At 55.7% G+C, this 27639-nt stretch overlaps 10 protein-coding genes across 10 annotated transcripts; 4 read left to right on the top strand and 6 right to left on the bottom strand.

Annotated features, from left to right (window-relative positions):
* Positions 1 to 235: 235 nt before the first annotated feature.
* Positions 236 to 1814, bottom strand: SPSK_07430 (uncharacterized protein; the record flags this gene model as incomplete). Its single annotated transcript, XM_016734093.1, has 3 exons — positions 236 to 932; positions 1015 to 1661; positions 1734 to 1814. 3 exons carry the CDS (start codon positions 1812 to 1814, stop codon positions 236 to 238), a joined length of 1425 nt encoding a protein of 474 aa, XP_016590769.1.
* Positions 1815 to 2899: 1085 nt separating this feature from the next.
* Positions 2900 to 4461, bottom strand: SPSK_07440 (1-alkyl-2-acetylglycerophosphocholine esterase; the record flags this gene model as incomplete). The annotated part of the gene is made up of 3 exons (XM_016734102.1): positions 2900 to 4105; positions 4171 to 4339; positions 4373 to 4461. 3 exons carry the CDS (start codon positions 4459 to 4461, stop codon positions 2900 to 2902), a joined length of 1464 nt encoding a protein of 487 aa, XP_016590768.1.
* An 853-nt stretch (positions 4462 to 5314) lies between these two features.
* On the bottom strand, positions 5315 to 6037 carry SPSK_07944 (uncharacterized protein; the record flags this gene model as incomplete). The annotated part of the gene is made up of 1 exon (XM_016734597.1): positions 5315 to 6037. The coding sequence occupies one exon, from the start codon at positions 6035 to 6037 to the stop codon at positions 5315 to 5317; it is 723 nt and encodes a 240-aa protein (XP_016590767.1).
* A 450-nt stretch (positions 6038 to 6487) lies between these two features.
* SPSK_07361 (MFS transporter, SP family, general alpha glucoside:H+ symporter) lies at positions 6488 to 8201 on the bottom strand (the record flags this gene model as incomplete). The annotated part of the gene is made up of 2 exons (XM_016734025.1): positions 6488 to 7885; positions 7983 to 8201. 2 exons carry the CDS (start codon positions 8199 to 8201, stop codon positions 6488 to 6490), a joined length of 1617 nt encoding a protein of 538 aa, XP_016590766.1.
* Positions 8202 to 13504: 5303 nt separating this feature from the next.
* SPSK_07867 (uncharacterized protein) lies at positions 13505 to 14350 on the bottom strand (the record flags this gene model as incomplete). The annotated part of the gene is made up of 3 exons (XM_016734520.1): positions 13505 to 14021; positions 14121 to 14171; positions 14247 to 14350. 3 exons carry the CDS (start codon positions 14348 to 14350, stop codon positions 13505 to 13507), a joined length of 672 nt encoding a protein of 223 aa, XP_016590765.1.
* Positions 14351 to 15841: 1491 nt separating this feature from the next.
* SPSK_07273 (uncharacterized protein) lies at positions 15842 to 17711 on the top strand (the record flags this gene model as incomplete). Its single annotated transcript, XM_016733937.1, has 2 exons — positions 15842 to 16011; positions 16073 to 17711. The coding sequence occupies 2 exons, from the start codon at positions 15842 to 15844 to the stop codon at positions 17709 to 17711; spliced, it is 1809 nt and encodes a 602-aa protein (XP_016590764.1).
* Positions 17712 to 18845: 1134 nt separating this feature from the next.
* On the top strand, positions 18846 to 19547 carry SPSK_07957 (uncharacterized protein; the record flags this gene model as incomplete). The annotated part of the gene is made up of 2 exons (XM_016734609.1): positions 18846 to 18942; positions 19006 to 19547. 2 exons carry the CDS (start codon positions 18846 to 18848, stop codon positions 19545 to 19547), a joined length of 639 nt encoding a protein of 212 aa, XP_016590763.1.
* Positions 19548 to 20186: 639 nt separating this feature from the next.
* SPSK_07478 (uncharacterized protein) lies at positions 20187 to 21674 on the top strand (the record flags this gene model as incomplete). Its single annotated transcript, XM_016734140.1, has 1 exon — positions 20187 to 21674. The coding sequence occupies one exon, from the start codon at positions 20187 to 20189 to the stop codon at positions 21672 to 21674; it is 1488 nt and encodes a 495-aa protein (XP_016590762.1).
* A 942-nt stretch (positions 21675 to 22616) lies between these two features.
* SPSK_08106 (uncharacterized protein) lies at positions 22617 to 23026 on the top strand (the record flags this gene model as incomplete). Its single annotated transcript, XM_016734750.1, has 2 exons — positions 22617 to 22668; positions 22749 to 23026. The coding sequence occupies 2 exons, from the start codon at positions 22617 to 22619 to the stop codon at positions 23024 to 23026; spliced, it is 330 nt and encodes a 109-aa protein (XP_016590761.1).
* A 459-nt stretch (positions 23027 to 23485) lies between these two features.
* On the bottom strand, positions 23486 to 25108 carry SPSK_07406 (uncharacterized protein; the record flags this gene model as incomplete). The annotated part of the gene is made up of 1 exon (XM_016734069.1): positions 23486 to 25108. The coding sequence occupies one exon, from the start codon at positions 25106 to 25108 to the stop codon at positions 23486 to 23488; it is 1623 nt and encodes a 540-aa protein (XP_016590760.1).
* Positions 25109 to 27639: the final 2531 nt, after the last annotated feature.

Below are 27639 nucleotides of genomic sequence, written 5' to 3'. Positions count from 1 at the left end.
AATACACTGAAAACGACGGGACCAAAACCGCTTATGACACCAATCATCCTGCCTTCCTGCCTTCTGAGCGCCTGGAAATAAACATGGTCAACAAACCAACCGCCACCGGGGAACAAACCAACGCCACAATGTGGCCAAGATTCAAAAACACAATATCTGTGATGAAGACCAGTAGGAACGACAGCACCATGGAATATGGGACCAACCTGCCAGCTGTCGTCTCCGCGCACTTGCACTACAATGGGCTACTGGGTTTGCGTCGCAACCAGCCGGTCGTCGGCGGAGGTTTTTCGAGTCGCGCTACCCACAAGCACCAATCCTCCAGGGGATAGAAGTTGAGCAGCACGCGGTTGCAGAGGAAGGCGACCAACACGCACACTGTCGCCACAAGAGCATCGAGAAAATAGTGGTTGGCAGTAGCCACGATCGTAAGCAAAATCCAAGACGGGTAGAAAATGCCAAAGAACAAAAAGAGGCTGCGGGAAACAACCGACTTTCCCTGGCCAGCTGCCAACAGTGGCGTGAGCCGCGTACACCCTTCCGGTACATCGTCCTCGCTCGGTGCATCGGCCAAGACGTCGGATTCGCTCTCCTCCTTGTCGAATACAAAGCGCCACTTGTTCCCGGGGAAAAGCTGCTGCAGAAACCCGGACTCGTAGATAAACACGCAGCCAATTGTGAACGCATAACCAAAGTGCATGCTGGGCATGGCCGCGAGCTTGTTGACGAACTGGCCACTCATCCACACACTCCGTGCATCTTCGGCGTTGATAGTGTCGATGAAGCCGAATTCAGATGGAAGAAATCGCGGCGGCATGGTCGGATAGAGCAGGAAAATGAGAAACGCGCACATATTCAGCAGCGTCATCATTCGGCGGACTATCGCAAAGCGACTGAAGTTTGGTGCGTACCAGTAGTAAAAGGCGATGAAGCTGCGACAGTTGGGGGTCAGAGGGAGATGAAGACGATTAAAAATGGACAACACCGCAGCCTCCGTTGATGGGAAGAACATACCCAGCTGTGCCCGGAATGTGAATCAGAGAATACCCACGGTCTAAGATCGTCAACCAGAGGCCGCGAAAGTCACCGCCGTCAGCCCCGGTAAGGTACCATTGCTGGATGCGGTACTCGGCAAAGCGCTCTTTGCCTGTGTTTCCGCCAAGGCCAAAGATCCGTGACTCGAGTTCCAGAATGGCAATACCGTGACCCCGAGCGACATCCCACAACACTTCGGTGCCGCCGTATTGAATTTGTGCCATGACACCAGTGAGGCGGTAGAAGAAAAATGAGATAGTCCAGTACAAAATTTCCACAACAAAAGGAAACTTGACGAGAACTCGGCTGTGGAAGTGGTTGGCAAAGCGGGATGAATTGGGCGTACGCACTGTCCAAAGGCCGAGTATGCGCCGGTACTTGGCAGGATAGTCCGCTTGCCCGTCGGTACTGTTGTCGTGGACACTCGACGTCGGCGATGGACTTTGTGGCAGGTCACCTTGACTGGGTTCGTTTGAGAGGCTTAGAGACGCCGGGCCAGACCGTGGTTGTTGATTTTGTAGCGGCGCATACTGGAATCGCTCGGATTTAGTCGAGTCGCCCTTGATGATGGAGTAGTTCTTTCTTCTCGTAGTAAACATGGCTATTAGGAGGATCGCAACGATGAGCTAGTCAAGAGAATGGATGGTCAGTGTGTGTTGCCAACATTTCCAAGGTACAGAGGGTATCACATAGCATACGACAGACTCGACCTCGTCAGGCATCTTCCATATATGCTTGCTCCGCCAATTTGAATGCGGGTCTTCATGCTGTCCCGACATTGTGAGTTGCAAAACGGACAGACACGCGACCAGCCGCTAAGTAGGCAGAATTGAAGTCTCGTGCTCTGTTGAATCGCGTAGCAAGAATACGACCAGCGAGGAGATAGATGACCATAGGGACGGACACAGTAAGCGTTTTCCAATGTTGTCGAAACCCAACCAAGGATGGATGAAAGAATCTCGTGGAACAGCAACGAGGATGCCAAAGGACGGTCGCGTGAGCTAAGTGAGAGCACAGGCTAGGGAAAAGAGACCGGTCAAGATGAAAGAGAACCCGTGTAGCCGTGGCAATTGCTTGCCGATTAACCTTGCAGATTGTGAGAAAGGGACAGAATGCCGAGTCGGGGCGGGAGACGGCATCATGTCGTCGATTGTAGTGTCCGAGATGACAACAAAAATAGAAGAATTAGCAGGACATAAATAAAAGGAGGGCAAAGATACGCATTCGCGAATCAAGGAAACGGAAAGAGCTCAGTTAACTGGCCAGTGAACAAATGCGGAAACTACGAACATAACACCGAGTGGGAAGTAGCGAAGCACAAGGCATCTGAAGAAGGAAGGAGGTCCAGGGTAAGCCGGACACATCCGAAGGCATAATAAACTTTTGTAGGCGCCGACGTCCAAGAATAACGACGCTTTCATATCACATACACAGAGTCTTGTCGGGGTCTAGATTACGGCAGGAAGACCACGATGAAGGCTTACGGGAAATATGAAAAACTGCCGTTTTCTTTCTGTCCCACGTATTTTTCTTTTCATGTCCAACGTCCACGTAAAACATTATATGCTCATAGTCTTCATAGGGTACTTGGTAACGGGCCGTCACTTCTTTTCAAAGCCAACCTTCCTGAGGCCTCTTGTTTATGTGTTCCGCCTCATCAACTCCTAACCAGCTATCGCAGTGTATAAAACAGTTGCCTTTTTTTGTGTACATGATAAAATCGAAATCGGGGTAGTGTCTGGTGTGTGTTTGTTGTGTATGCGAAAAATGTGTCTAGTGTGTAGTATGTAGGTTTGGTGCGAGTGTTATGGTTGGTGTGCAGCTGCTGCAGCGTCGTAAAACATGTACGGCTGCTGCCTCCACCTCAATTGGCAAAGATCTTGAGTGTCATATCTATGCTTCCTGTCGCAATAAGGCACCGTATTTGCGCATCGGCGCCAGTTGCCGCTGCACCTGCTGCCGCCGACTTGCCGTTGGGCGTGCCTCCACCGTTGATCTCCCCATTGGGAGTGCCTGCGCCGCCGTTGCTGTCTTCGAGGGCAGGGCCCTTGGGAATGCCAGGGGACCACCGCAGACACGAGATGAACTGCTCGTGTGCCGGCAGCACGCGTACACACTTGCCCTCCTGGCTCAGATCCCAGCACCGCAGCGTCTTGTCGTCCGACACGGACAACAGGTACTTGCCGCCAGGGTGGAATACAATGGCGCGAATCCAGTTGTCGTGGCCCACCAACGTGCGCAGGCAGATGCCCCGCGCATCCCATAGCTTGATCGTTTTGTCGCGCGAGCCCGTTGCCATAAACTCGGCCGCACTGGCCGCAGGTGGTGACCGTTTGAGGCCGGCCAGCACGGCCAGGTGCGGGTACGCCGTCGGCGGCGCTACGGCGCAGCACTCATTGTAGTGCTCGTGGCCAATCATGGTGGCCTTGACCTCGGCGCGGGGACTCGAAGAGATGTCCCAGAGGCGGGCGGTCATGTCGTCGCCCGTGGACACCAGGTACCGCCCGTCGTAGGTCGGCGCAACGTCACGCACCCAGGCCGTGTGGCCCTGGAGCGTCTGCAAACAGAAGCCCGTGTTGACGTCCCAGATCTTGAGGGTGTGGTCGCGGCTGGCGCTGACGAGCCAGTTTCCCGTCGACGGAATAAAGCGGACCGCGCTGACGCTGTGGTCGTGCCCTGCCAGCGTGCGGATGTTCTTGTAGTCGCCGAGCGGGTCCCAGATCTTGATGGTGAGATCGGAGCTGCACGAGGCCATGAGGATGTTGCCGCGGGGCCCTCCAAAATCGACGTCTAGCACGGCGCGTGTGTGGGCCTTGACGGTTCGCTCAAGCTCTCCGACCTCCCAGTCCCAGATCTTGATGGTGTAGTCGTCGGAGCCCGTGGCGACGGACGAGAAGACGGGGTGGAAGGCGATGCAGTTGATGGCGCCGCGGTGGGATTCGAGGGTGTATCGTGGCGGGGCCTTGGGCAGCCAGGATGCCGGGTCTTTGTTGCGTTTGGAGAGAGAGTCGGGGGTGAGAGAGTCCAGTTCGGATTGCAGAGCAGAATTTCGGGACTCCAGGTCCATGATCTAATGAATGTCAGCGTCTGACCGCCGTGACGGAAAGCCGGGGGTGGTCTCATGCAGTCACTCACCTTCTTTTGTAACCGCACAACACTTGTCCATTTCTTCTCCAACAAGGTCTCGTACTTCTTCGTGGTGGCCGCGTCCAGAACGTCTTCGCCGAGCTGGGTCTCTGTCCGGAGTGCTGATGCTGCGCCAGGCAGCATATGTGCTTCCAAGTAAGCGATGATGGATTTGTGCCTGCAGAAACGACGTTAGTTGTGTAGCTCCCACGGAACAATGGCGGCAGCACGAGCACGTGTTCCTCCCGAAAGAAATCCGTACAGTTCTTCTGCTTGCCGGCCCGTGAGGGAATGGGCCATAATGATGCGGGGGTTGTGCGACGGTCCCCGGGGCCCGTCTCGGTACAATTTTGGGGGAGGATGTTGTGAGGTCGGTGACGTATCGACTGGAGGCGCAGATTGTGTGTCGTAAGGAAAGGTGAGACGTCGTCAACCAGTTGAGGGGCGCCTTCTAAAGGCAAAATCGTGTGTTGTTTGCCGTCCCCTTAAAGGGTGGTAAGGAGAGGCTTGTCGTACTGATGGTTCCTTGCAGGCGATATGCGAAGAGCTAGAGAGAAACTAAGCGGTACGAAAGGTTGCGTTTTGGTTATTGTGGCCCGCGGGTAGCGTGATGGGCGGCTGCGGAACACGATATGACGCAAACGCGGCGGTGTCGTAGAAAGGAGAAGACAAGGCTCCAATGTTTTCTCCCGCCAACCATCACCGCCGATTGCCCCTCTGGAGTTTTTGGTTTTGGGCTGCATTCTGGTTCCTGGATTTGGCGGGCGCTAAGATGACTAATCTTGAATATGGGGCAACGTGCGCACGTGACCTCGTTTTGACTTGTGTTTGAATTTCTTTCTGTTTTCATAAAACAGGGACTGGTAAAATGTATGGAATGCTTCTTGTATTTGACGCTTCACACATCTTGTTCATAGTTATAATAAATATTTGAAATATGGTAGGATAATGTCTGAAATAACAGTGCTTAAAATATCGTTTCGTGCTCCCAACCCGCTACGTACGAATGAATTGATATTTTTTAGAAAAGTCAAATTAAACTGTTGTAAAAGAATTGGATGAATAAAAATATACAAAAAAAGAGAGAGACGCTCTGTTGCAAAGAGATGGGTCTGAAGGACAAATTCGAACTGATGGTAGTGTGCGCTTGGCATCACCGTTTCAACAGCGCCTGGATGCCGTTCGCAAAGAGTGCCTTTGCGTAGAGGAAATGGAACCACTTGATGGGTTCAGCCAACGACGGCACATTGTCTTGCGGATTGCAGCGAAAGTGCTCGAGGTCGATTCGGATTTGGGCATCGCTCGTCTCCGGCGTGGGCGGCAGCCTTGTGACACGGAAACGATGGCAGCCGGCAAACCGGGACGTGTCGGATCCGAAGCCGTAGTCGACATACGAGTTGACGTCGGCCGTTTTGGCAGGTTCGGACGGTGTGTTGTCAAGAGCGGCGATGTGCTTGTCAACGAGCAGAAAGGAGTTGAAGAAGAGACTGCCAGCGGGGAGCAGTTGGCGTCTCGGAATGGCGGACGGTCTCCGGATGGCGACGGCTTGCGGCTCTGGCTGGAAGCTGGTGTAGCGGGCGGGCAAGAAGCGCGCACCCGCGATCCTCAGCAGCCAGCTTTCGATGCGGAAGACGAAGCCGCCAAAGAAGCCCCCGGTGAAGAGAGACAGGATCTCTTCGTCGCTCAATCCTGCAACGGCACTGGCCGGGATACGCTGAGAGACCTTGTCGGTGTTGACGGGATGGTGTCGTGGGTTGATGAAATTGAAGGCCGGTGAGCTGAGAAGGTCGTTGCCGACGGGGATAGTGTATGTAGAGTGGTAGAGCGAGTGAAAGAACGCACGACGCGGTACGACCCGTGACAGAAAATCTGACATGATGAAACAATAAAAGAGTAAAAGAACAAAACTTGACGGATGAATGATACTGTAAAACTACAGTGGCTGTTGTTCAGCGAAAGATTAAGATTTGTCAAAGTCTGCAGGGCTCAAATATATAATATCCAGTGCCGGATAATTAACGCAACTTCTCGTACTGTTTGTATTGGGTGGATGCTACACCTGGTATCGCAAAAAATAGTTTTCTCGAAATAAATGCAACGCGTACAGAGAATTGGCAGTTTCATGCAACCCACAAACGATTTACTTATATATTAGTTGTATAACATTCCCGTTTTCCCTGCCCGTCCCGATCCGCCGCCCGCTTTACCAAAAAGGGCGCTAGGAGGATCCCGGCGGATTATCGTCGCGGGCGCCAACAAACGTCGTGCATGACAGTGCATGCAGCGCCGTTTCCGTATGTTTCAACGCGCGGCAAATCGTCGTCGCTTACTCGTCGTCGTTAATGTCGACAATCGTCTGCTTCCACTTGCGCGCAGGGACCTTGCGCTGGAAGAGAATGTCAATCTCACGGAACGAGCGATCCTTCATCTCCGGAATGTAGAGCCACGACAAGACGCTGCAGAACAGCGCAGTGCCGGCCCAGACGTAGCCCGACTTGGCGCCAATGTTCCACTTGTCGGTGTTGAGCATGTAGCTGGCCAGGAAGATGCAGGGGATGTTGACGACGTAGTAGGCGCCACGGCCGATACCGGTGGTGAGGGGACGGAGACGAACGGACGGCGTCTCACCGATGATGACCCACGAGGCCGGTGCAGGGCCCAAGCAGAAGAGCACGGACACAATCAGACCGAGCGAGGCCTGGGCGTTGCTGATGGCGGGGCTGGTGCCGACCGAGCCAGCAATACCGAGGGCTATGAGGAAGGCGCAGTTGATGAACTGGCCGTAAACGTAAATGGTGCGGCGGCCGAGGTAGGTGGTCAGGATCCACGAAAGCATGACAAAGATCCACTGGAGGGCGGAGGTGATGAGACCGAGGGCGAAGGCGGTGTTGTCGGCCATGCCGGCCTGCTGGAAGAAGAAGACGGCCTGGTTGGCAATCAGGTTGCCCGTCAGGTTCTGGGAGGCATAGACACCGCAGACAATCAGGGTGCGGTACAGATCGGTGCCCTTCCACAGCTCAACAAGGGTGGGCTTGGCCTCGGTCTTCTCGAGCTCAATCGTGCGCTTCATCATGGCGACGGCGTCCTCGGGGTTTTCGTTGGCGCTGACACGGCCGAGACGGCGGACGACCTTGACGGCCTCCTTGAGACGGTCCTTGCGCACGAGCCACCAGGGCGACTCGGGGGCGATGAACAGCAGGATGGCCAGCGGGGTAGGGAACATCCACTGCAGGGCAATGGGGATGCGGTAGGAGTCCGAGTTGTCATAGGACTGGTAGTGGTAGGTGATGCCACCGACGATGATGGAGCCGACGGCCCAGAAGAGCTGCAGCATCTGCGTGGCAGGGGCACGCAGGCGCAGGGGCACAATCTCGGCACAGTAGGCGGGGGCGTTGGCGATGAAAACACCCCACGGAATGCCCTCGAGGATCTGGGCGGCGAAGAACATGCCGTTGCTGGTGCCAAAGTAGAAGATGAAGATGAAGGCATTGAGGAACATGAGGCCGCCAATGGTGGCCCAGCGGTAGCCGATCCAGGAGGTGATGGGACCGGCGATAAACACACCGATGAAAGCGCCAACGGGACCACTGCACTGGAAGGCAGACTGCCAGGACGCGGTGATGATCCATTTGCCAGTGACGGTACTCTTGATACCAAAGTCCTCCTTGAAACGTTCGGTGGCGACGAACTGGCCCATCAGGAACACACAGTACGACTCCATGATCTGAGAAGGAGGTTAGCGGGCTGCGAGCAACTTTCAGGGCAAATTAACCGGCCCCGAAAACAGGGTATCTACGGGCAGCATCTACACGAGTACTTACAATCGTGCAGGACATGACAAAGGCCCAGAAACTGGCGGCAGGATAGGCCCGGACGGCCTGCAGCACCGTCATGTCATGCTCGGCCTGCTCAGCATCGATGGCACCGGTGCGGTTGTAGTCGACCTTGTCATCGCTGTCGTAGACGGGGCCCTGGTTGCTGGCGGGTTGGGCCTCGATTTCCGCCACGCCGGACGGCTTCTCTGTGTTGACTTGGCTCATGATGGGCGATGTGTTTGTCGACGGTGATGAGCGTTGTTGACAGGAAGAAAGAGAAAAGAAGAAAAGAAAACGAAGGAGAGCAAAAAAAAAAGAGGGAAAAGGAGAAGAACGTGGGACAGACGCGGCAAGCAGGCGCGGCTGGGGGGGTTTTAATGTCTTTTGCCGCTCGGTATGGTGATCGGCATCTGTGAGCTTCACCACGAGTTCTTTCGCACAGAAGACCCCCTGCCCCATGTGTCTGCACACGCTACCACAGTACACGATGTACGGGGATACTCCTGTTCGCCTCCACGTATTCACGTATTCAAGTAGTTCATGTTATCCTACCCCCTCCTTGTCCCGCACAGAGGGGCCGTTTTAACCGGAAGCGCGTGCACCGACTTTGACATGGGACCTTTGACATGGGACAGCATATTTCGTGTTTGTTCTCCATCCTGCGTTCTCCATGTGGAGTACTCCCCAGCTCCCCGTATGTCGCACACCAAATGTTAGTACGGGTACTTGGTTGGTCCTTTGTGATGGCCCTGTTGTTGATGACTCCAGGAGGAGTCCGTCTGGAGATGAGCTGGCGTGATTGGCTACAGGTGCGATTTGTCGGTGCATCTCCCGCCGAGTGGCAATCATGTTTCGCGTGTGATCAGGTTGGTGAAGGACGCAGGACCTGGACATGTGCGAAACTCCCCAAGTACAACGCTCCATTTCTCATTCTCCATAATTCGGACTCGCCAGACAATCACAAAAAGAAAATACCTCCTACGGTGAGCCACATGTACCTTCTCGTTTCGAAAAAGGAATACTTCTGTACCTCGAGTACCCATTTACGGGCCTGAATTAATTTTCCAGAAACGACGGAGCTGTGTCGAGCATGTTGTACTCTGGTGCGGGGAGAATACAAAGGCTACTGATAGGTGCATAATTGGAGAATACAGCGTACGGAGTCTTACGTCGGGTGCGCGCGATACGAAGGATTCAGCGCAGTGTCCCACAGCGGTTATAATGCTGTGGAGCTGCAAAGTATACGGATCAAGGTTTCGTGCTGTTTACGATGTAAGAGAGGCGCCCTTGTCTTGTCATCTTCGGCGCGTCGACTCGACGGATTTTGTCCCAAACCAGACTTGAGGCCGAACACGCACAAGAGGACCCGACACTCTGTGGCGACTCTGTCGAGAAACCTTTTGACTGCAACCGTAAGACGGACCAGGGTTGTCGAGTCGAGAATCGGTGCGGAGGGGGGGTCTTTGGGGGAGTGTGTTCTATGAAAACCGGTTTCTGGCATCGTAGTGGAGGATACAGTGGAGGAGGATGCTTGACGCGTGAGAAAGAGACAAAGGAGAGACAAAGGGAGAGCACAGGACTGTGGAGAGAGGGAGACAAGGGAAGAGGAGAATGTGCTGTGCTCCATCGTAAAAAGGACAGGCAAATAGAATGAGATCGCCAGAATGCCATGTGGAGAGCCCAACCTAGTAACGTAACGTCGAAATGGTCGTGTCCGGGGTTTAGCCTCTCTGAGCATCGTCCGGTCCAAGCAGTGTCAACAGACTTGCATGGAGAGGAACAGAGTGAGAGAGTTCAGAAATAAAGAATTCGCTTGTGTGGGTGAAGCCCATGGGGAAATGGCAGAGGTGGGTAAATGGCGTCCTCTACCTTCCCGTTCAGGCATGGTGGCCCGGGAGAGGTGTAAAAGGCCGTAGTGCGGCCGACGCGGGGATTAGCCTAGCACTCCCTCGCTGCGACCTCACCAACTCCCACTGCAACTCACTGCAAACATCCACTGTCCGTTTTACTGGACGACATCCGCCTTCTGCTCCGTACTTTTAGCCGGAGCGCTGTCTCGATGATAGGCTTGCCACGGCACTTGTATGTCACTCCGGTGCCTCGAGCCTCTTCCTGCGGAGCAAAGCAGACACCATTCTGGCTTCGTCGGTCTTGATTGTATTTCGACTGTCTGTTGTCGTAGAGGCGCAAACGAGCACAAGAAGACAAAGTTCCTCTGCCCACATTTAGCCGGATCCGTGGTCACGTGAATTCCACTGCAAGCCAATGTTTGTGCATCGGAGGAAGAACAACGTCCTTCGTTGACGACCGGGTTCTTCTGTACAGAGGCCCTATTTCGAGCCAAAACGCAAATCATTTCTTCTTTTCGTCACGTCTGTCCAACCGAGGCCCTACCCCAGTCTGTTGGACCCCATTCAACTCCATTCATCTCCATTCATCTCCCATTCATCCCCAACCCCAGTCTTTCCATGAGTTCGTCTGCTGGCCGTGGTTCCATTCAATCCCATGGTCCCTTGGGATTGCGAGCTCCTCTCCTGTTTTGCCAGTCAAAGACGGCTCCACACCCTGCAGTCTCTCACACCATCATCGCTCTGCACTGTCCCGACTGGGGCCTGTCAAACAGCACAGAGGTCGCCACCACATGTTCCTTGGCTGCAAGTGATCACACTCCTGCCGCCCTACCTGGCCATAGCTTCGGAGCCCTTTTCACCAGCTGGCTGCCTCGCCCTTTCGGAGTAAACGACGTGCAAATGTAAGACGAGTATTACTCTGTAGACGAGTTAGACGGCCTTTCGACCAAACAAGGGATGCCCTGGCAATACCGGTAGGGCGCTGCGAGCCGCGTTTTGTTCTTGGTACTTGGGATTTCGCAGTTTGGCATTTGCTTGGAGGAGCGAGAAAGACGAAGAATGAACAATGTCACATCAAGACTTGTGACAAGCGAGAGGACCGGAGACGGAGGTGGGAGAAGTGGGATGAAGTGGGAAATCGGTAAGCTACCGGTAAGAAGTGGGAGACGCTGGTTCCTGGGAGCAGGAAGCAGGTGTACTCCGTACGTCGTAAGCAAGTACAACATAGCAGAAGTGGCAATACAACGACGCCAGGGAGAATAAATTACCAACGACTCGGAGTTGATAGGCCGACTTACGACGTAAATCCGGAGCCAAAAGAAAAAGCAAGCAAATGGTCAGAGGATCGACCGACGAAGAGAACGATGAAACGAATGGCCAAAAGATGGAGACACTGAAAAGGACAACCGACATGAGGCCGTTGCTTTTGGCCGACGAGCTCGACCAACATGTAGCGCATAATAACGTACCTGCGGTTTTACGTAGCAATTACCGTGTAGTCGTCCATCAACGTGTCAACCGGTCGCTGACCATCCGATCACTCCCCAACAAGTCATCGTCGTGGTGATCCGCGAACTTGAACCACAGAACACGCCAGTCTCTTTTGGCCTTGTGGTGTCTTTTTCGTCTTCTTGTCTCCCCAGTCTCTTGGGGTCCCGAAACCTCACCACGACCTCAACACGTGGTGATTCCGAGCCGTCGCCAAGATCAGCACCCCAGAAGTTCTCCAAATGCTCCAAAAGCTACCTCCATTGCAGCTTCCTTCCTCCTTCGCCCAGAAGGCCGTTCCCGTCGTGCATTACGCCCCGCGGGGAAATGTACCGAATCACCCATCTTTCCCCCTTGTATGCTGTACGGACCGCGGTGGTGGCTGCTTCGATGCACCCATCACAAATGTCCAACACACGGCGAGCACGTATCCAACCAGCTAAGGTATCTTGCAGTACCACAATGTAGTACACCATAGAATCGGTACGCCGGCGCCAGGCGATCATCGCCCGTGTGCATGCATCTTGGCAGAATTGCAGACAACAGGGGCAAAATGCCAAGAACACAACAACAGAGAAGGATGTTGGGGTGTGCACATCTGGAAGTGCACACCTGCGAATACGAGCCGGTAAACCAAAAAGATAGACAGGACGACAGGACGATCTCGCCTATCGCGCTTCGGTCGTCTTGGCCGTCCTGTCGTGTTGTCTTAAAGGCCGTCTGCAGTCGTGATGATCACTGACTTTCTCCACAGCGAGTCAGTTATTTTGGGCCAAAGATCAGCATCTTCGTAGTACAATGTTAGTCGACGAATACGGTGTATGTCATACTTTGGCCTCTATGGCCAGTTCATCGTATGCTACGTTTCTACCGCAATTCAAACGGGACGATATGGCGTACGTGGGATGAATTGTGCGTGTTATGTACATATGAATTGTGGATGTATATAAGCGACGAAACCAAAGTATGCCGCACTGCGTGGAGTGAAGGTGTATAAACAGTAAGCGAGTAAATGAAACAAAAAAAAAAAATAAAAAAAAAATAAACTAAATACAGACGGCATGGCCTTAAAAGGACTAAAGAGCGACGACAAAAAACGACAGAAATATTACAAAAAAGAAACGTATAACAGCGGTTTTCGCTGGCCGTCACCAACCGAACTACCAATCCGCTGATTGCGTTATTAACTAGTGTGCCGCTGCCAATAAGGCCATTTCTAGCCTCCCGGCGCCCCCAAAACTGCCCCTTTAAGTACATATTGCGTCGCGGACTCTTGACATATGGATGGTACGTCGTGGCCCAAAGCTGCATAGCCGTGGCAACCATCCGCTGTGCCTCGTCCACGGCCGACTGTATAATATGTTTGTGCTTGCTGATGGCGGCCGTCAGGTTGGACGGGGTGGACTGGGCTTGCACCGTCTCTGCCAAGCGGGCCGCATACTCCACGCGCCGTGCCCGTGCGGCTTCCGTGATGGCGTCGACTCGGCATGCTGCTCCGCGGAACCGATGTATGGCTTGCCCTGGACGAGCTGTGCACCAGCTGCAGTATGAATACGCCAAGTGAAGAAGCATACCAGCTGGACAATCCAAGATGATACCAACACGAACAAGGAAAGTGGCCAAGCCTGACCACATAACATACCGGGAGCGAGAGTTATACTCCTGACCGGTCGACCCGTAACATGGTCGGCCATCTTCCTACGATATGAAACCGTCAGTATTATATTATTGTAAATCAAAGACTAGTTTTCTACGCCCGGGGTCGACAGACTATGATTTTATCCTTTTACTATTTCCTTACCGACCGTATATTGACAATATTACTAGACTGATTGTGTACCCCTGAATTTTATGACGGCGTCGTGACTATGCATTTTTCTAGAATATCGACGTACTCGCACAACTGACTCTTAATCTTCGATACGAGTTGTCTAGATTTGCATCCGTCCTTCCTCGGCTCGACGCCGCCGCTCTTCCAACAGGCACACCGCAAGCACGACAAAGCTGGCGCCGGTCCATACGAGAGAAAAAAACAATTCTTTACGCCTATTAAACTATTTTGTCAACATACCGAAATACCATACCATTAATTTCATCACCCAATAATCACCGCCACAATCCAAGAAGAAAAGGTAAGAACGACAAACGGTAAACGTCAAAAGACGACACGTCCTCTTCGTACAAACAACTTTACCGCCCCGCAGAACACCCCGAGATCTGTGTGTGGTAGTCTGGGCACGTAATCGGTACATACGACACGTTCCAGTTGTTGACGTCGCCCCGCGCCCAGTTCCACCGCCAGTAGCACCCGCTCTCCAGCGAGCTCGGCAGCGACGCGCAGTCTTCGCGGCTCGTCACGCCGCCGTACGCCCGGCCCCAGTTGGCACCATACTGCGCATTGCAGCCGCCCCCATTGGGACCCACGCCGCCGCCGGGCGTGACAATCACAAAGTCGCGGCCCGTCTCGGTGTTGACGTCGCCGCCCGAGTTGATGACCTGCACTTGGACACGCTTGCCGGCGACGGGGCCGTCCTTCCAGGTGAGCTCGAAGCACTTGCAGCAATCCGCCGTGCCATTGGTCACGGCGAAGGCATAGGACAGCTTCTCGTCGACAATGTGGGGGCTGTAGTCGGAGCAAAGATAGGCGTTGCCCGGTGTCCTGCTGCAGCCGCTGTCCTCGCGTTGGCCGTTGGCGAGCGACATGGGTCTGTCGGATTTGTCACAAACACGGACGCTGCCTCTGATTGTGTCAGGATGAAGAAGGGACACAAGACCAAAAAAAAAAAAGACACTGGGAAGAACGTACGATGCACCGGCCTGAGAGGCCAGATTGGACCATGCACACGCCGGTTTGCAGCTGCAATGTTAGTGGTACGCTGCGTGAGGGCAACACACGTCCCCGCTGCGCCCGCCGGTCTCCAATCCGACTTACCAGTCCCAGCCGGTCAGTGTACGCCCGGCATTGAGGGGGTCGACTCTCGCCATCACCGGCGACATCAGGCACGGGAGTGCCAGCAATAGGCGTATGTAGCGCATGACGTTGTAATTAGGTAGGCGAGTGGGATGTAGGGTTGCTGTTGCAGTTAAACGACACGTGGATAACACGACACTGCACTACACAAAGCTTGAGCTGTCAAAAGAGAGAGGGAATCTGCGGCGGCATTTATACGCATAGCAAGGAATACACCCTCGCAAGGACCGAGAACCCTGTGCCTGGGTTGTGCCACTTCCCAGCTCTCGGTATACATCGTCCCGTTCGAGACGCCTATATGTTGTCCAGTATAGCCATCCTTGGTTCAGTTTCTTGTACTGTTCCTATCGCGATCCCGTCTGTCCGCACGCCTCATCAATTCCGGAATCCTTTTATAACCTGTCTTGGTTGGCCATACCGTCAAGATATCATACCATGTCGACCTTGGAATCTTGGCACACCGAGGAATAGCCACCGCGTCGCAGGACAGCCACAGATAACGCCTAGAGGCACATTGGCATTCTTGCATTGTCGCGACACAGCAACCCCGTTTACCCGGAATTTGCTGGTCCCCATCGCCTATCCGTAGATTAGGAAGAAATGTAGATCGAGCTCGCTTCGCAGCTGCCAAGCAGGGGTCAATTCGAAATTGTCCGTAGCAAAGCGGTACGCAATCAAGAAAGCATGCCGCAGAGCCCATCGTTACAAGCGACCGTCGACGGCTGCCACGCACGCTCACCGCGGCGGAAGCGAAACACGGAAACAATCTTGGCTGTTGGTTGGCTATGTCAATCTATATCTGCGTCTTTTTTTGTCGTTGCCGTATCGGTGACTCCTGTCCTTTGGACTTTGAGACATTTTGTTCCTGGTTTGGCCGTGATGATCTGATCGACGCAATGATTTCTCGGGTATAGCAGACATGGTGATCATGATCATACCGGTTTGTTCCTACCGGTTTGTCCGAGGGCCGCGTGTTTTGCCATTGTCTCGGAATATCCTCTTCGATTCTGCTATCGGTCTTTATTTAGCACATTTGAGGGATTCTGCATCGTAATTTAGCCACGTTCTCGCGTTGCCGTTTGTCGCCATTCATCCATCGGCTCTCCGATACCATATCCATATTTGACGCGGGCGGATTTTCCAACGCGTTCAGATCATACGTCATTCTCTCGATCTGGTAAGCAAAACTTGTTTGAAACAAAATTCACCACATACACTGCCGGCATAATGGATCCTGGCGTGTCGTTGCGATGAAGTTGGTGATCCAAACACGTGACGTGCCCAAGTGTTGCTGTGCTTCCTATTCGGGACTAGTGACCTGGACGACTGAAACGCCCACCACAACAAACGGTGAACGACGTCACAGTATCGTACCGACAGCTTTGTACCGGACGTACGTTCGCCAGTCAAACAAGCAGGCCCTGAGCTCAATTGGCCTTGGTATTGAATTTTTCGAAATCTCCATCTGTGCGGCCTGCCCAGATTGAAGAACCGGCAACAACAGCCTCTGCCCCTGAATCTCAAATCCCGACGCATCCTGTCGAGTTCAATGGGCAATGGCACGGTCAGAGCAACTAGCAAGCATCCTGCGGGCGCGGGCTATCGCGGTTGACGACGCCCAACTCGACGCCGCCCTGAAAGATGCCGCAAGTGGGCCCGAGCTGGTCGAATGGGCGGCAACACACCTGGTCGACGACACATTGCTGACCTTGGACGAGCTGGAATTGTGGGTAGCAGTCTTTCCATGGACGTTTCGTTCTGCATCACCGCCCTCTAACCCTGGATAGATACGATGCCCTGCAGCGGAGCGGGCGAGACGAACAACTGGCCGCCAGCCTGGACGATGCCCAGGGCGACGGTGTTCAGGTGTCTCTCCCCCTGTCGGACGACGATCTGCGGGCTGCCATTGCCGCGCTCGAGCGCTCGACCGAGACGATCCGCAAGCAGACGGACAGGGTGCGGCAGCAGCAGGATGCCGTGGTCAAACTGGAGGCGCTCTCGAGCACCACCGGCACCGCCTCCCGCGCTGCATTTGCAGCCCGCCACCAGCAGCGATGGGACGCCGCGCGCACCGACCTCGCCGCCGATGTAGAGCGGCTGAGCCGCGCGCTGGACGACCGCGTGGCGGACATGGGTCAACAAAACCGTGCGCTTGCACAGCGTGTGCAACAGACGGTGGACGGGCTGTGCCGGTCCGACGACACTCTGCTGGCGAGTCTGCAGAAGCTGGGGTGGGCGCTGCCGGCGGCTGTCGCGTCTCGCGATGCGGCGCAGGACGCGGCCGCACAGCAGCAGCAGGCGAGCATCGCGCGGCTGCGGGACATTTGCCTGCACCTGATCAAGTATGCCGTCGAGACCATCCGCACGAAACTGGACCGGCTGTACCTGGAGGCGCTGGAGGCCGGCACCGCATCGGCGACGACTGCATCGGGATCGTCCGCACCCGACGACGACGTCGCCGCCCTGCAGGAAGAGCTGGAATCGCTATACGCCGAGATTCTACCTGTGGCGCAAATGTCCGTGGAGCAGCAGCATCTCGCACCGGCACTCAAGGCGCTGTCGGGCAAGAACGCCAAGAACGTAACGCGGTCGCTGCTGGCCCTCGACTACGTGGACGAGTGCCTGGTGTTCTTGCTCGAGCACCTGTCTCTCTTGACGACACGCATCGACACGGCGGCCGCTCACTACGCCACGGCCGACGCGCTCGTGGCCGCCGCACGGACCGAACTGGCGGTGCAAATCCCAACGGCGTCCGCACGCGCCAAGGCGGCCCACGACCAGCGCCGCCGCCTCAGCAACTACGGCTCGCCCGTGCGCCGGCGGCCCTCCACGGGTGCGTCCCACATGCGCACACGCTCCGGCACGGTCAGTGGCACGAGCAGCATGACAAGCGCCGACCTCAAGGCCCAGCGGCGCCGCTCATCGGGGTACGGTGCGGGCAGTTTTGGGCTGGGCGACAGCCACGCTGGCAGCCCACATGCGGCCATGGACCAGCTGCTCGACAACCTGTCCCTCGTGCTGCCGATCGAGGACCCTCTCGATGCTGACCTCGCCAGCGAGGTCTCTGCGTCGTCGGTCGACACGGCCACCCGCATCAATGCCCGCTTCTTGGCGGCGACTCTGGCCGACCGCACCGCCAAAGCCCACGATGTGGTGGCCAACGCCCATGAGGCCTTTGAGACGGCCACATTTACACATCTCGCCGATGCCCGACGGGCCGAGTGGCTGGTGCGCTCGTCGGTGCTGGCCGAGAGCCCCTTTGGCGCCGTGCAGCTTGCGGACCCCGAGATTGACGGCTCCATTGCGGTCATGGCCGACGAGGTGCGACGGTTGGCCGAACGGCGCGCGGCCGTCGAAGCCGACCTGGCCAAGGTGCAGCGCAATGGCAGTGCCAAGCGGGACAGGATTATAGCACGGTGGGCGTAATATCCCGTAGCGGCTCGTTGAATGGGAGCATCCCCACGCACGTCCGAAAACCCGCGCCATCGGATCGACAGAGGAAGAGTTCAACAGATCCAGCAGACCCAACAGATTGCGCGACGAAACATTGGTACGTACGCACCTACATATGTCAAACCCGCCCGGCCGCGTACAATTTAGCCTTTCGGCTTTTGTTTGGGCTGCCAAGAGAGTAAGAAACATTCGCCCTCTTCTTGTGCTGCCAAGAACAAGTCCTCGTATGACGGGTGGTGGCAGAATTATCCAGATTGACGTGCCAACAACAAGCTTGGGAAGACAAAAGACGGGACGGCCGAGGGCGTGATATGATATGACTGTGAACGAAATATGAGACAATACGGTCACCGAAACAATAACGGATAATCGACTACGACGAACCATTCAACGCGACTCTTTACCATCTCTGGCGTGCCATGGATAAAACACGACGGCAGCGTCTGCTCGGCATGGCAACCCGGATTCTGGCGACTCGTATGATGGATCATGCCGTCTGATCCTTGACCATGGGATGAAAGACAATCCGGGGTCGACTCAGGAAGGCAACCCTGAAAAGAAAGAAGACGAGAAATTGATTTTTTTTTTTTTTTCTAACAAACGCGATGACTACAGCAACTAGAAAATAAAGTTTACGACCAGTCAATCTGCTGCTTTACTTGTTTGCTCGTCTGCTCAAACAATCAACAATCGGAGACGGGATGAAGCGAGGGCACACACTTTTCATCCTTTGTGTGCATACAGGAACAAGGCAGCAGGGGCAAAGGCAAGACAATAAGAAAATGCCATCTGTGCCATCTTTTCCGTCTTGGCTTCTGTCACCGCCCTCTATTCCGCATCCTTGCATCTCCGATTGACTCTTGAATCGTTGGCACGTCGAGACTACAATTGGGTGGGCGAAAGGAAGTGCCGTTGCCTGGTGTGATAAATATATACTTATCCTCCACGGCCTCCTTGTCCATCGGGTTCAATAGTTTTGGCTCGCTCTCGACTGCGTCTTCCGTTGTTTCCTCTCACGCCTTCCCTCCTTTTCTCTCTCCCTCTTTTTTCTCGTTCTCGTCCTTTCATCAACCCCCATCTCAAAACACCAGTTTCCTCGCTTCAAACATGAAGACACTCTCGACCACGCTCGTGGCGGCACTCTTTGTGGCCACAGGCCTTGCTGCACAGGACGTCACGCCGACCCAGACGATTTACGGACAATGTAGGTAACCACGGGCCACTGCACAAAGGAACGAGACGAAACGTACTGGTACTAACAGAGCAGGCGGCGGCAGGACCTGGAATGGCCCGACGGCGTGCCAGACGGGCACCACGTGCAACCCCAACAGCGAATGGTTCTACCAGTGCCTGGATCCGGCGGGCATTCAGTCGGTGCAAAGTGCGAACGATGATGACAACGACAACGACGACAACGATGACAACAACAACAACAATCCAGCGCCGGCCAGCTCTCAAGCAGGTCCACCCGGCGGGTTCCGTGGTGGCGGTCCTGGCCGGGGCCGTCCAACCGGACGGCCGGGTTGGGGGGGTGGTCGACCCGGTGGGCGGCCAACATTTACACAGCCGCCGCCGGCCAACACAGAACCGCCAAACAACAACAACGGCGGTAACAACGGCGGTAACAACGGCGGTAACAATGGTGGCAACAATGGCGGCAACAACGGTGGCAACAATGGGAACAACGGCGGTGATGTTGATGGCAACGGCAACACAGTCATCACTCGGACAATCACGACCATCTACAACGTGGGCTCTGCAACAATATCGACCAACATCCCATACCTCACGACGGCGCCAAAGCATTAGGAGAAGCAGCGTTTGGGCGGTTTCCAGTTGGGTGGACGGGCACAACGTCTTATATTACGTACAATTTTTTATTTAATTTCAATACATTCGTACTCATCGTACTCATAACCTACACTGAACATCAAAACAACATCACCACGCTCAACAGCCGAAACGAAGGCGGCCACAAACGAGAGGGGAAGGGATCCAGTACTTACGTGACAGATGTCACAAACAAGCTTGCTGCTCGACTGTCCAATCAAGGCTGCGTACGGAAAGGCAGAATAGAGTGACAGAGCAGCCGGCAAAAAGGGAGGCAGCACTCTTCTTGGGTAAGGTGTGTTGTCCGGCTAATAGTGCATAGTGAGACGGAGAACAGCAGCGGACAAACAGGCAAACACTGTTCAAAAAGGGCAGTCGTCGGCGCTTTTGCGACTGCCGATGCAGATCAACCCGGGGTTCGCGGGGAAATAAGTCAAGTGCATGCATTTTGGTTGACCATCAGAGGGACGCGGCAACACAGCGTCCATTTGTCGTCCCGTCATGAGATATGCTCTTTCGTGATGGACGCAATGTGCGGATTCTGATATACCTGGGCACCGTCCACGTTGCCACACGGCTCTGCGTTTGCCAAGTCGCAACGTCTGTCGACAGGTCACCATGAAACCCTCCGTCGCCAAAGCGTTCTTGGTGGCAACCGTCCACGCGGCTTCCGCAACAGCCCGGGTCTCCTACCGAGGCACACAGGTCCTCCGCGTACCGGTGCGCCCCGACAACGTCGACACACTGAGCCGCGCCATTGCCGACCTTGGCCTGGGCACATGGCAAGATGCGCGCACTGTGGGCCGGTTTGCCGATATTGTCGTGCCGCCCGGAGCGCAACACGAGTTGGCCGCGCGGCTGGGGCCCGACGCGGCAGGCAATGCGGTTGTGATGCACGCCGACCTCGAAGCGGCCATCGCCCGAGAGACGCGCTATGACGTCTACGCGGCCGGCGCGCCCAATGCGACGTGGTTCCAGTCGTTCCATCCGTACGCGGACCACGTGCAGTATCTGGAAGACGTGCAGGCGCGGCACCCGGACCACACCCAGCTGGTGTCGTCGGGACGGTCGCTCGACGGACGCAACCTGACGGGTCTGCGCGTCTTTGGCAGCGGCGGCGGCCGGGTGAAACGGCCGGCGGTCGTCTTCCACGGCACGGTGCACGCGCGCGAGTGGATTGCGACCATGGTGGTGGAGTACATTGCGTTTACGTTTGCGGAGGCGGCGGGCGCGGGCGCGGGCGCGCAGAGCGAGGCAGAGACCGAGACAGACACAGCGCAGGACCTGGCGGCACTGCTCGAAACGTACGATGTCTACGCCTTTCCGATTGTCAACCCCGACGGGTTTGTCTACACACAGACGACGGACCGGCTGTGGCGCAAAAACCGGCAAGACAATGCGAATTCGACGCACGCATCGTTGTCGTCGTCCTCGTCGTCCTCGTCGTCCTCGTCGTCCTCGTCGTCCTCGTCGTCCTCGTCGTCCTCGTCGTCCTCGTCGTCCTCGTCGTCCTCGTCGTCCTCGTCGTCCTCGTCGTCCTCGTCGCCGTCGTCAAAAGACGCGGCCCGGTCCACGGCGCCCTGCATCGGCCGCGACATCAACCGCAACTGGCCCATGGCGTGGTCCGTCGACGGCGGCGCGTCCGCCGACCCCTGCGCCCAAGACTACCGGGGCGGTGCGCAGGCCGACGCGCCCGAGACGGCGGCCCTCGCGTCGTGGCTGCGCGCCACGCACGCCGCGCAGTCCATCCGCCTCTACATGGACTACCACGCGTACGGCCAGCTGCTCATGACGCCGTACGGCTACTCGTGCGAGCGCCAGCCGGCCAACGCGTCCGTGCTCGCCGACCTGGCCACGGGCGCCTCCGACGCCATCTACGGCGTGCACGGCGCCTACTTCCAGACGGGTGGCATCTGCTCGATGCTGTACAAGTCGACGGGCAACAGCGTCGACTACGTGCACGACGTGGTGGGCGTGCCGTACAGCTTCACGTCGGAGCTGCGGGACATGGGCCAGTCGGGGTTTGTGCTGCCGCCCGCCCAGATCCAGCCAAGCTGTGAAGAAGCATTCGCGGGCGTGGTCTACTTGTTGAAGAACATGAAGTAGATGGAGTGGAGGGGGCACCAGACTTTTTTTTTCATTTTTAACGCAATATCAATATGTTTTTAGATGTCAACTATTTTTGTCTCTTTATTTTTGCGCCGTCTCACAGTGTCTGACTATTTTTGATCGTTACTGGGGTACATAATCGACCACATCAGATTGTTGCCGCCAATGTGCTGACAATCGCCCCAGAGGATTCGTAGCTTTTCAAAGACCAAGTTATTTTAAGAGTCGTACCACGCGTGGCGGTTTCTGTTCGTGATGCCCATTTATTTTCCGTAACGCTCCGAACGTCTCGCCCTTTATCTTTTTGCAACACGCGTGCCGTGTGCCGTCCCGGTGTGTCATGAGGACGACCAACAGGAAACTTAAAAAAAAAAAAGGCGACATACAAGTGTGGTGGGACAAGCCAGCTGAGTCAAGCCTTGGCTCTTTGCAGCGGAGCTTTTTTTTTATTTTGTTTTGTAAAAAAAAAAAAAGAACGATTGTCAAATGTTTGGCCACCGTCTTTGACAGCCAAGGTGGCATACGCCGTGGATCAACTGACGACTCGTGACTGCGCAGGAATAAGTTCCCTTGACAAGGTGGTGTGGCTTCGCCTCGCAGTGGGCAGTGGGCAGGAGGGACGAATTGGGCGCAAGAAGGCGAATGGTGTGGATGCTGCGATAGTATTCCGTAGGTGTGTAAGTGGGCGTGTCAACAAAGAGTTGCCAAAAAGGGTGGACGTCGTCTGAGACAGCGAGACAGCCTCTTCGACAAGGCCACATTGTCAACACGAGATTTTGACTTTGAATGTGCCGTGTCTTTTCTACACCCTCCCTCAAACAACACGCAAAAGTAATGTCATGGTGCTTCGATTTATTATGCATCACGACACAATTAACTGACAAGTTTGCTGCACAAAGGCGTGTCTCACATCTCGCTTTTCTCGCATTGTGTGTTCGGATGCCCTCAAGCGCACTGAGGTGCGGCGTTGTCAGCTGCGCAGGGGCAACTGGTGAGTGAGTGAGTGAGTGAGTGAGTGAGTGGCCTGGCCCTTGGGGGAAAAGTCAACAAATCCACTCCTTCGCTCCTCAGTCCAGTTTTTTGCCGTCGCTCCACTCACCACAGGCCGGTCTCACTCAAGGCTCAAGGCTCAAGGCTCCAGGTTCCAGGTTCCAGGCAGCAGCAGCAGCAGCCGATCTTCGGCTCGAGCCTTGCATGAGGAGGGCGGTCAGAGGTGGGGTGGTGTTGGTCCTCTCCTCTCTTCTCTATCGACAGCACTCCTGCAAGAGACTGCCGAACGCTGCCACCGAGCTCCCACCAAAACATCCCCCCCAATCCACCACCACCGGCCCCGGCGAGTCGAGTCATAGGCAGCTGAGGGCAATACTTTGTCCAATCAGTTGACGCAGTAATGACGAGGCGTTGTTGTCGATACGATCGAGGATCGCGGTGGGTGTCGTTTGGGCGCGATGCAAAAAAAAAGAGTCACACAGTCACCATGGAGGGGTCGAACAGGTTGTCCCGCTGCAAATTATGTTGATTTTTGAGGGGGTGCTATCTACTCGCGCGTCACGCGAAGGATGCATTTGACATTCAAAGTCAAGTAACGAAAAAGACATACTGGTGGTTTTCAACAGTAAACACTCTAAAGAGCAAAACGCCAATGCCATGCAAGTTTGTTCCGTAAATCCCGTGACCCATATGCTATTGTACACCCAATTCACCATTATTGTTCTTTTTTTTTTTTTTTTTTTTTTTTTTTGGGGTAAGAGTGTGATTTTCACGCTTGTCCGTCACAGACCAGCGCACAACGTAAACCTCGTAGCATCTCACATGAAGCGGTATCGCCCTTCCTCGGGATACCAAATCTCCGTGCGCCGTTTAAAGGCCCCGCCGGCGGTGTACCGGCGCGGCGGCATGCTGAAGCGGTTGCGGAGACGGTTGCGCTCGACGTCGTCCACGGCGAGCTCGTCCATTGGGCCCGGGCCGGGCGGCGGTGGCGGCGGCGTCGAAATGTTGAGGCCCGACACGCCCGTGGTGAAAAGGTCGTCCAAGTCGCCAACAGGCCCCACAAAAGATGCGCGGCGGGACGACGAGGGCGGGCGTGAGGAGGGGCGCGAGGCAGAAGGCGGACGGGTCGACGACGCACGCGATGAGGCGCGCGAGCGGCCCTCGGCGGGCGGGGCCGGTGATGTGCCGGCCGACGTGGACGTGTTCTTGAGGATGGACTTGACCTCGCCCTGCAGCTTGGGGTTGGTGTTGGTGGTGGTGCTGGTGGGCACGGGCTGGACGCGCGGCATCTTGGGCCGGCGCGAGATGCGCTCGTTCTGTAATCGGCGCTGCTCATCCTCCCAGCGCAGCTCCTTCTTGACGGCCGAGACGGCGGGGGAGGTCGACGCCGAGGTGGCAGCCGACGATCCCATTCCAGAGCCGACACCGGAACCGACACCCGACGTCGACGACGGGGACGAGCCAAAGACGTCGGTGGCGCCCATGGCCGGCAGCGACGAGGGCATCACCGAAGCGCGCTCGCGAGCGGCTCGGCGGCGGCGGCGGCGCTCAGCCCGCTCCTGCTCGTCCTCGGCACTGCCGTAGCCTTGCGGGGAGCGATCGAAGCGAGCGCGGTTGGGGCTCAAAAAGGCACTGTCCAGGGGTGGCGTCGCAGGCTCCCGGCGGCGCAGCGACGAGGTGCGCTCCAGGCCGACGGGGCGGAACTCGCGCAGGTCGTTGCGCAGCTCTGGACGAAACTCGGGGCGAAACTCGGGGCGAAACTCGGGGCGACTGTCGCGCAGGTCGCGGAACTCGCGAAAGTCACGGAAGTCACGGAATCCGGACGACGGGCGGGGCCGCCCCGATATGGTGGTGGTGGTGTGGTTGTAAATGTCGGCATGGGTGGGCAGTGGGATGGGCATCATGCGGGGCGTGCTCTGGTAGAGGGAGGGCACGCGCTCCTCGACAATGATGGGCCGGCGGCCACGCTCCGGCGGGGGCTCCATGCCACCGTAGGTCATGGTGGCGGCGCGCTGGATGGGGATCGGCATGGTGCGCGGCGAGGAGGGGGGTTTCGAGGAGGCAGAAGTGGTGGAGGTCGACGAGACCTTGGTGCCGTTGACGTAGACGTCGGACGTGCGGCGTCGGCGACGGCGAGGCGGGTGGTCAGCACGGTCAGCACCAGATGCGGCGTCGCTCGAGCCGGCACGAGAGTCCGGGCTGGCAGAGGTCGGAGACAGAGAACGGGGCGACGGAGTCGAGGCGCCGGCAGCACTACCGGGCAGACGGTCACCACGGGCTTGCGAGGCCTTGGCCTGGTCACGGGGGCAGGCGTACTCGCGGTCGAACTGCAGGATGCGCGGGTTGGGGCAGATGTAGCCGGGTGTGCAAGATTCGACGCGCTCGGTGATGTCGAACTGGTCGTCAGAGTACGTATTGTAGTAGACGTACTTGATGCACATGGTATGTCGGAGAGTAATATGTTCTGGGAAGAGTTGCTTGTTCTAGCTGCGGGGAGGTGTCGTCTTATATAGAAAATGCAGAGTCAAGGGAGGTAGGCAGGTTGGTTCACCGTAGTACTCGTAGAGGTGTGGTGAGTTGTCAGCCGGCCGCGTCAGTAATGAGAGGATCTATTGAAGAAGTTCTCGGCGACATGGGGGCATATGGGGGACCACAAGAGTGTGGGAGAATCCAGGCGACGAAGAGGTGCGGGCAGCGGGAAGCAGATGTGTGATGCAAGGGTAGCGAGAAGCCTGACGAATGAGTCAGGAGAGAATACAAAGAAGAGGAGAAGAGGAGAGTGGAAATGGGTTGTCAAGAAGGTACTGTCGTAGGTGAAGCAAAAGGGTGGACAAGAGGGTTGAGTGGGTAGAGAAGAGGAGAAAATAAATAAGGTTGCGGACGAGGTTTGCTTTATACAAAAGGCGATGCGTTCGTCAGTTTTGGTTGGCTGGAGAAAAAAAGTCGAGGACGAGCGTGTGTGTTGAAACATTTGTGTGGGTGGGGACCTCGACAAGGCCAGACTGACTTGGAGGGAGGTGCAGCCACATTGGAGGAGGCAGACGGAGAGAAAAAGAGGCCAGCCAAGGTGTGGAGGGGTCAGCCACTGTCCAGCGGGACGGCCAGACAACGGACAGACAGACTGGCGGACGGACGAATCGAGACGAACAGAGACGGACGAATCAAGACGGACAGAGTACAGGGGAGGACAGGATTGTTTGGCGACCTCCCCCGACAAAGGGCTCGTAGGACTACAGGAGGGAGAGGGAGGGCGACGACGTGAGTGGGCAAGTGGATGCTGTAGGCAGACACGGGTGGCTGTTGGTGGCAGCAGGCCCCAGGGAAGACGAGAAGAAAGAGAAGACGGCCGACTGTCGGTCGTGGTGCTCGAGGTGCTGCTCAGGTGCTGCTGTGCGACACCTCGACAGGCTCGCGGTTGGGGTGCCTGCGTCCAGTCCAGCATGGACAGCGGCTCAGTGGTCTGGACGCGGAACGGCCAGCTGGCGGTGGTGTGGTCATTTTGGCCTGCATCGTGGAGCGTTGGAAAGGCGACAGGGGTTTTTTGTTGACAGAGGAAAGAGGGTTGAGGGTGCGCCTGGGCTAATCCGTTACGAGACAAAGTAAAGAACAAAGAGACAAAAAGGGGTAGTTGGGTACGTTTGGAAGGCGCGAGGGGCCACTACTCGAGCAAGTCCCTTGCTAGCAGGAAGGCTGTGAACAAGGGTTCCGTCCGGGCTAGTCCGAGCCAGGGGGAAGACCACTCATTACAAGTCCAAAGTGTGTGCCTCGAGGTGCCTGGTGACCACTGGAAAGAGGAAAAACAGGACAAGGCCGCCGTATTTTTGGTCCACTTTGGCAGATACAGAGGGTGTAGACGGGACAGGGGTGGCAAGAGGCAGCCGGAAACGGGCTGTGACCCCCCTGCGCAGAGGGAAAGAGCGACTCTGCGGGTGTTGTAGGCGTCCAAATCGGAAGGAAGAGGGAGAGGGTGCGGCGATGCTGGCGATCGTAAGAAATACTGTGAACGTCCAAACCGTTGTAGGGAGTAGGTTGGAACGGAAGACAGGACACAGTAGAGCTACAAGGATGGCACGCTCAAACGCGAGCACGAACCACCTTGACTCGACTTTTTGACAACCGCGCAACTCGAAATAAAAATAGACCACCATGACCAAAAGACAAAGAGGCGAAACAAGCGACAGAATGGAACAGAAGAAAGAAGAAAACCGAAAAAGGAGAAGAAAAAAAAGACAGCATCTCGAAACAAAATGGACTGGCTACGGTTCGTCGTCCGGTGCTGACCTGCTGCTGCAGGGGCTGGTCGCGGCCAAAAGGCGCCAGACAAAACACGGAGACGATGAAAGAAAAAGTATGCAAAAGAATCAGGCGTGAAAGACGTATGGAGTAATACAACATACGGAAGAAAGCTGGCAGGCCTGTAAAGCGGCCTGCACGAGCCACAAACCCACACAGAGCCGCAAATTTAATGAGACAGACACGGCCGGCTTGGGCAAAAATCAAGAGAAGTGTGCTCACCATCTGCAGGTGCTTTAGCGGGGCTTAACAGGAAAATAAAGAGAAACAGCCGTAGGGGACAGCCTGTTGTAAATAAATCGTCTGCAAGATTGGTGTTGGTTCTTTGCTTTGTTTTATTTTATTTTATTTTATTTATTTTTTTAAAAAAAATAGAAAGAAACACGATGAGAACCCGCAATTTGATCGAAAATTGTACAATATGAAATCGAGACTCACGCAAGAAGTAATATTCATTTCACGTGCATCTTTTCAATCGACGTGGCAGATCGACCGAATGGGAGATTCGAGTGGCCGTTTCTCCTGCACGTCTGTCCACATCTGCAGCCGTCGTCTTCGCACATGAATGCAAGTCATTCCATGACTGTTTGCCCGCCCACGAACCACCGTCGAGAATTCACAACAAAGGATGTCCGCCCTTGTTGAACACTGCATGACTGACTCACAGGCAGACACTTTT

Source organism: Sporothrix schenckii (genome assembly GCF_000961545.1).
Source record: "Sporothrix schenckii 1099-18 chromosome Unknown Cont41, whole genome shotgun sequence".
NCBI lineage: Eukaryota > Fungi > Ascomycota > Sordariomycetes > Ophiostomatales > Ophiostomataceae > Sporothrix > Sporothrix schenckii.
This window is presented reverse-complemented; position numbering and strand designations above follow the sequence as displayed.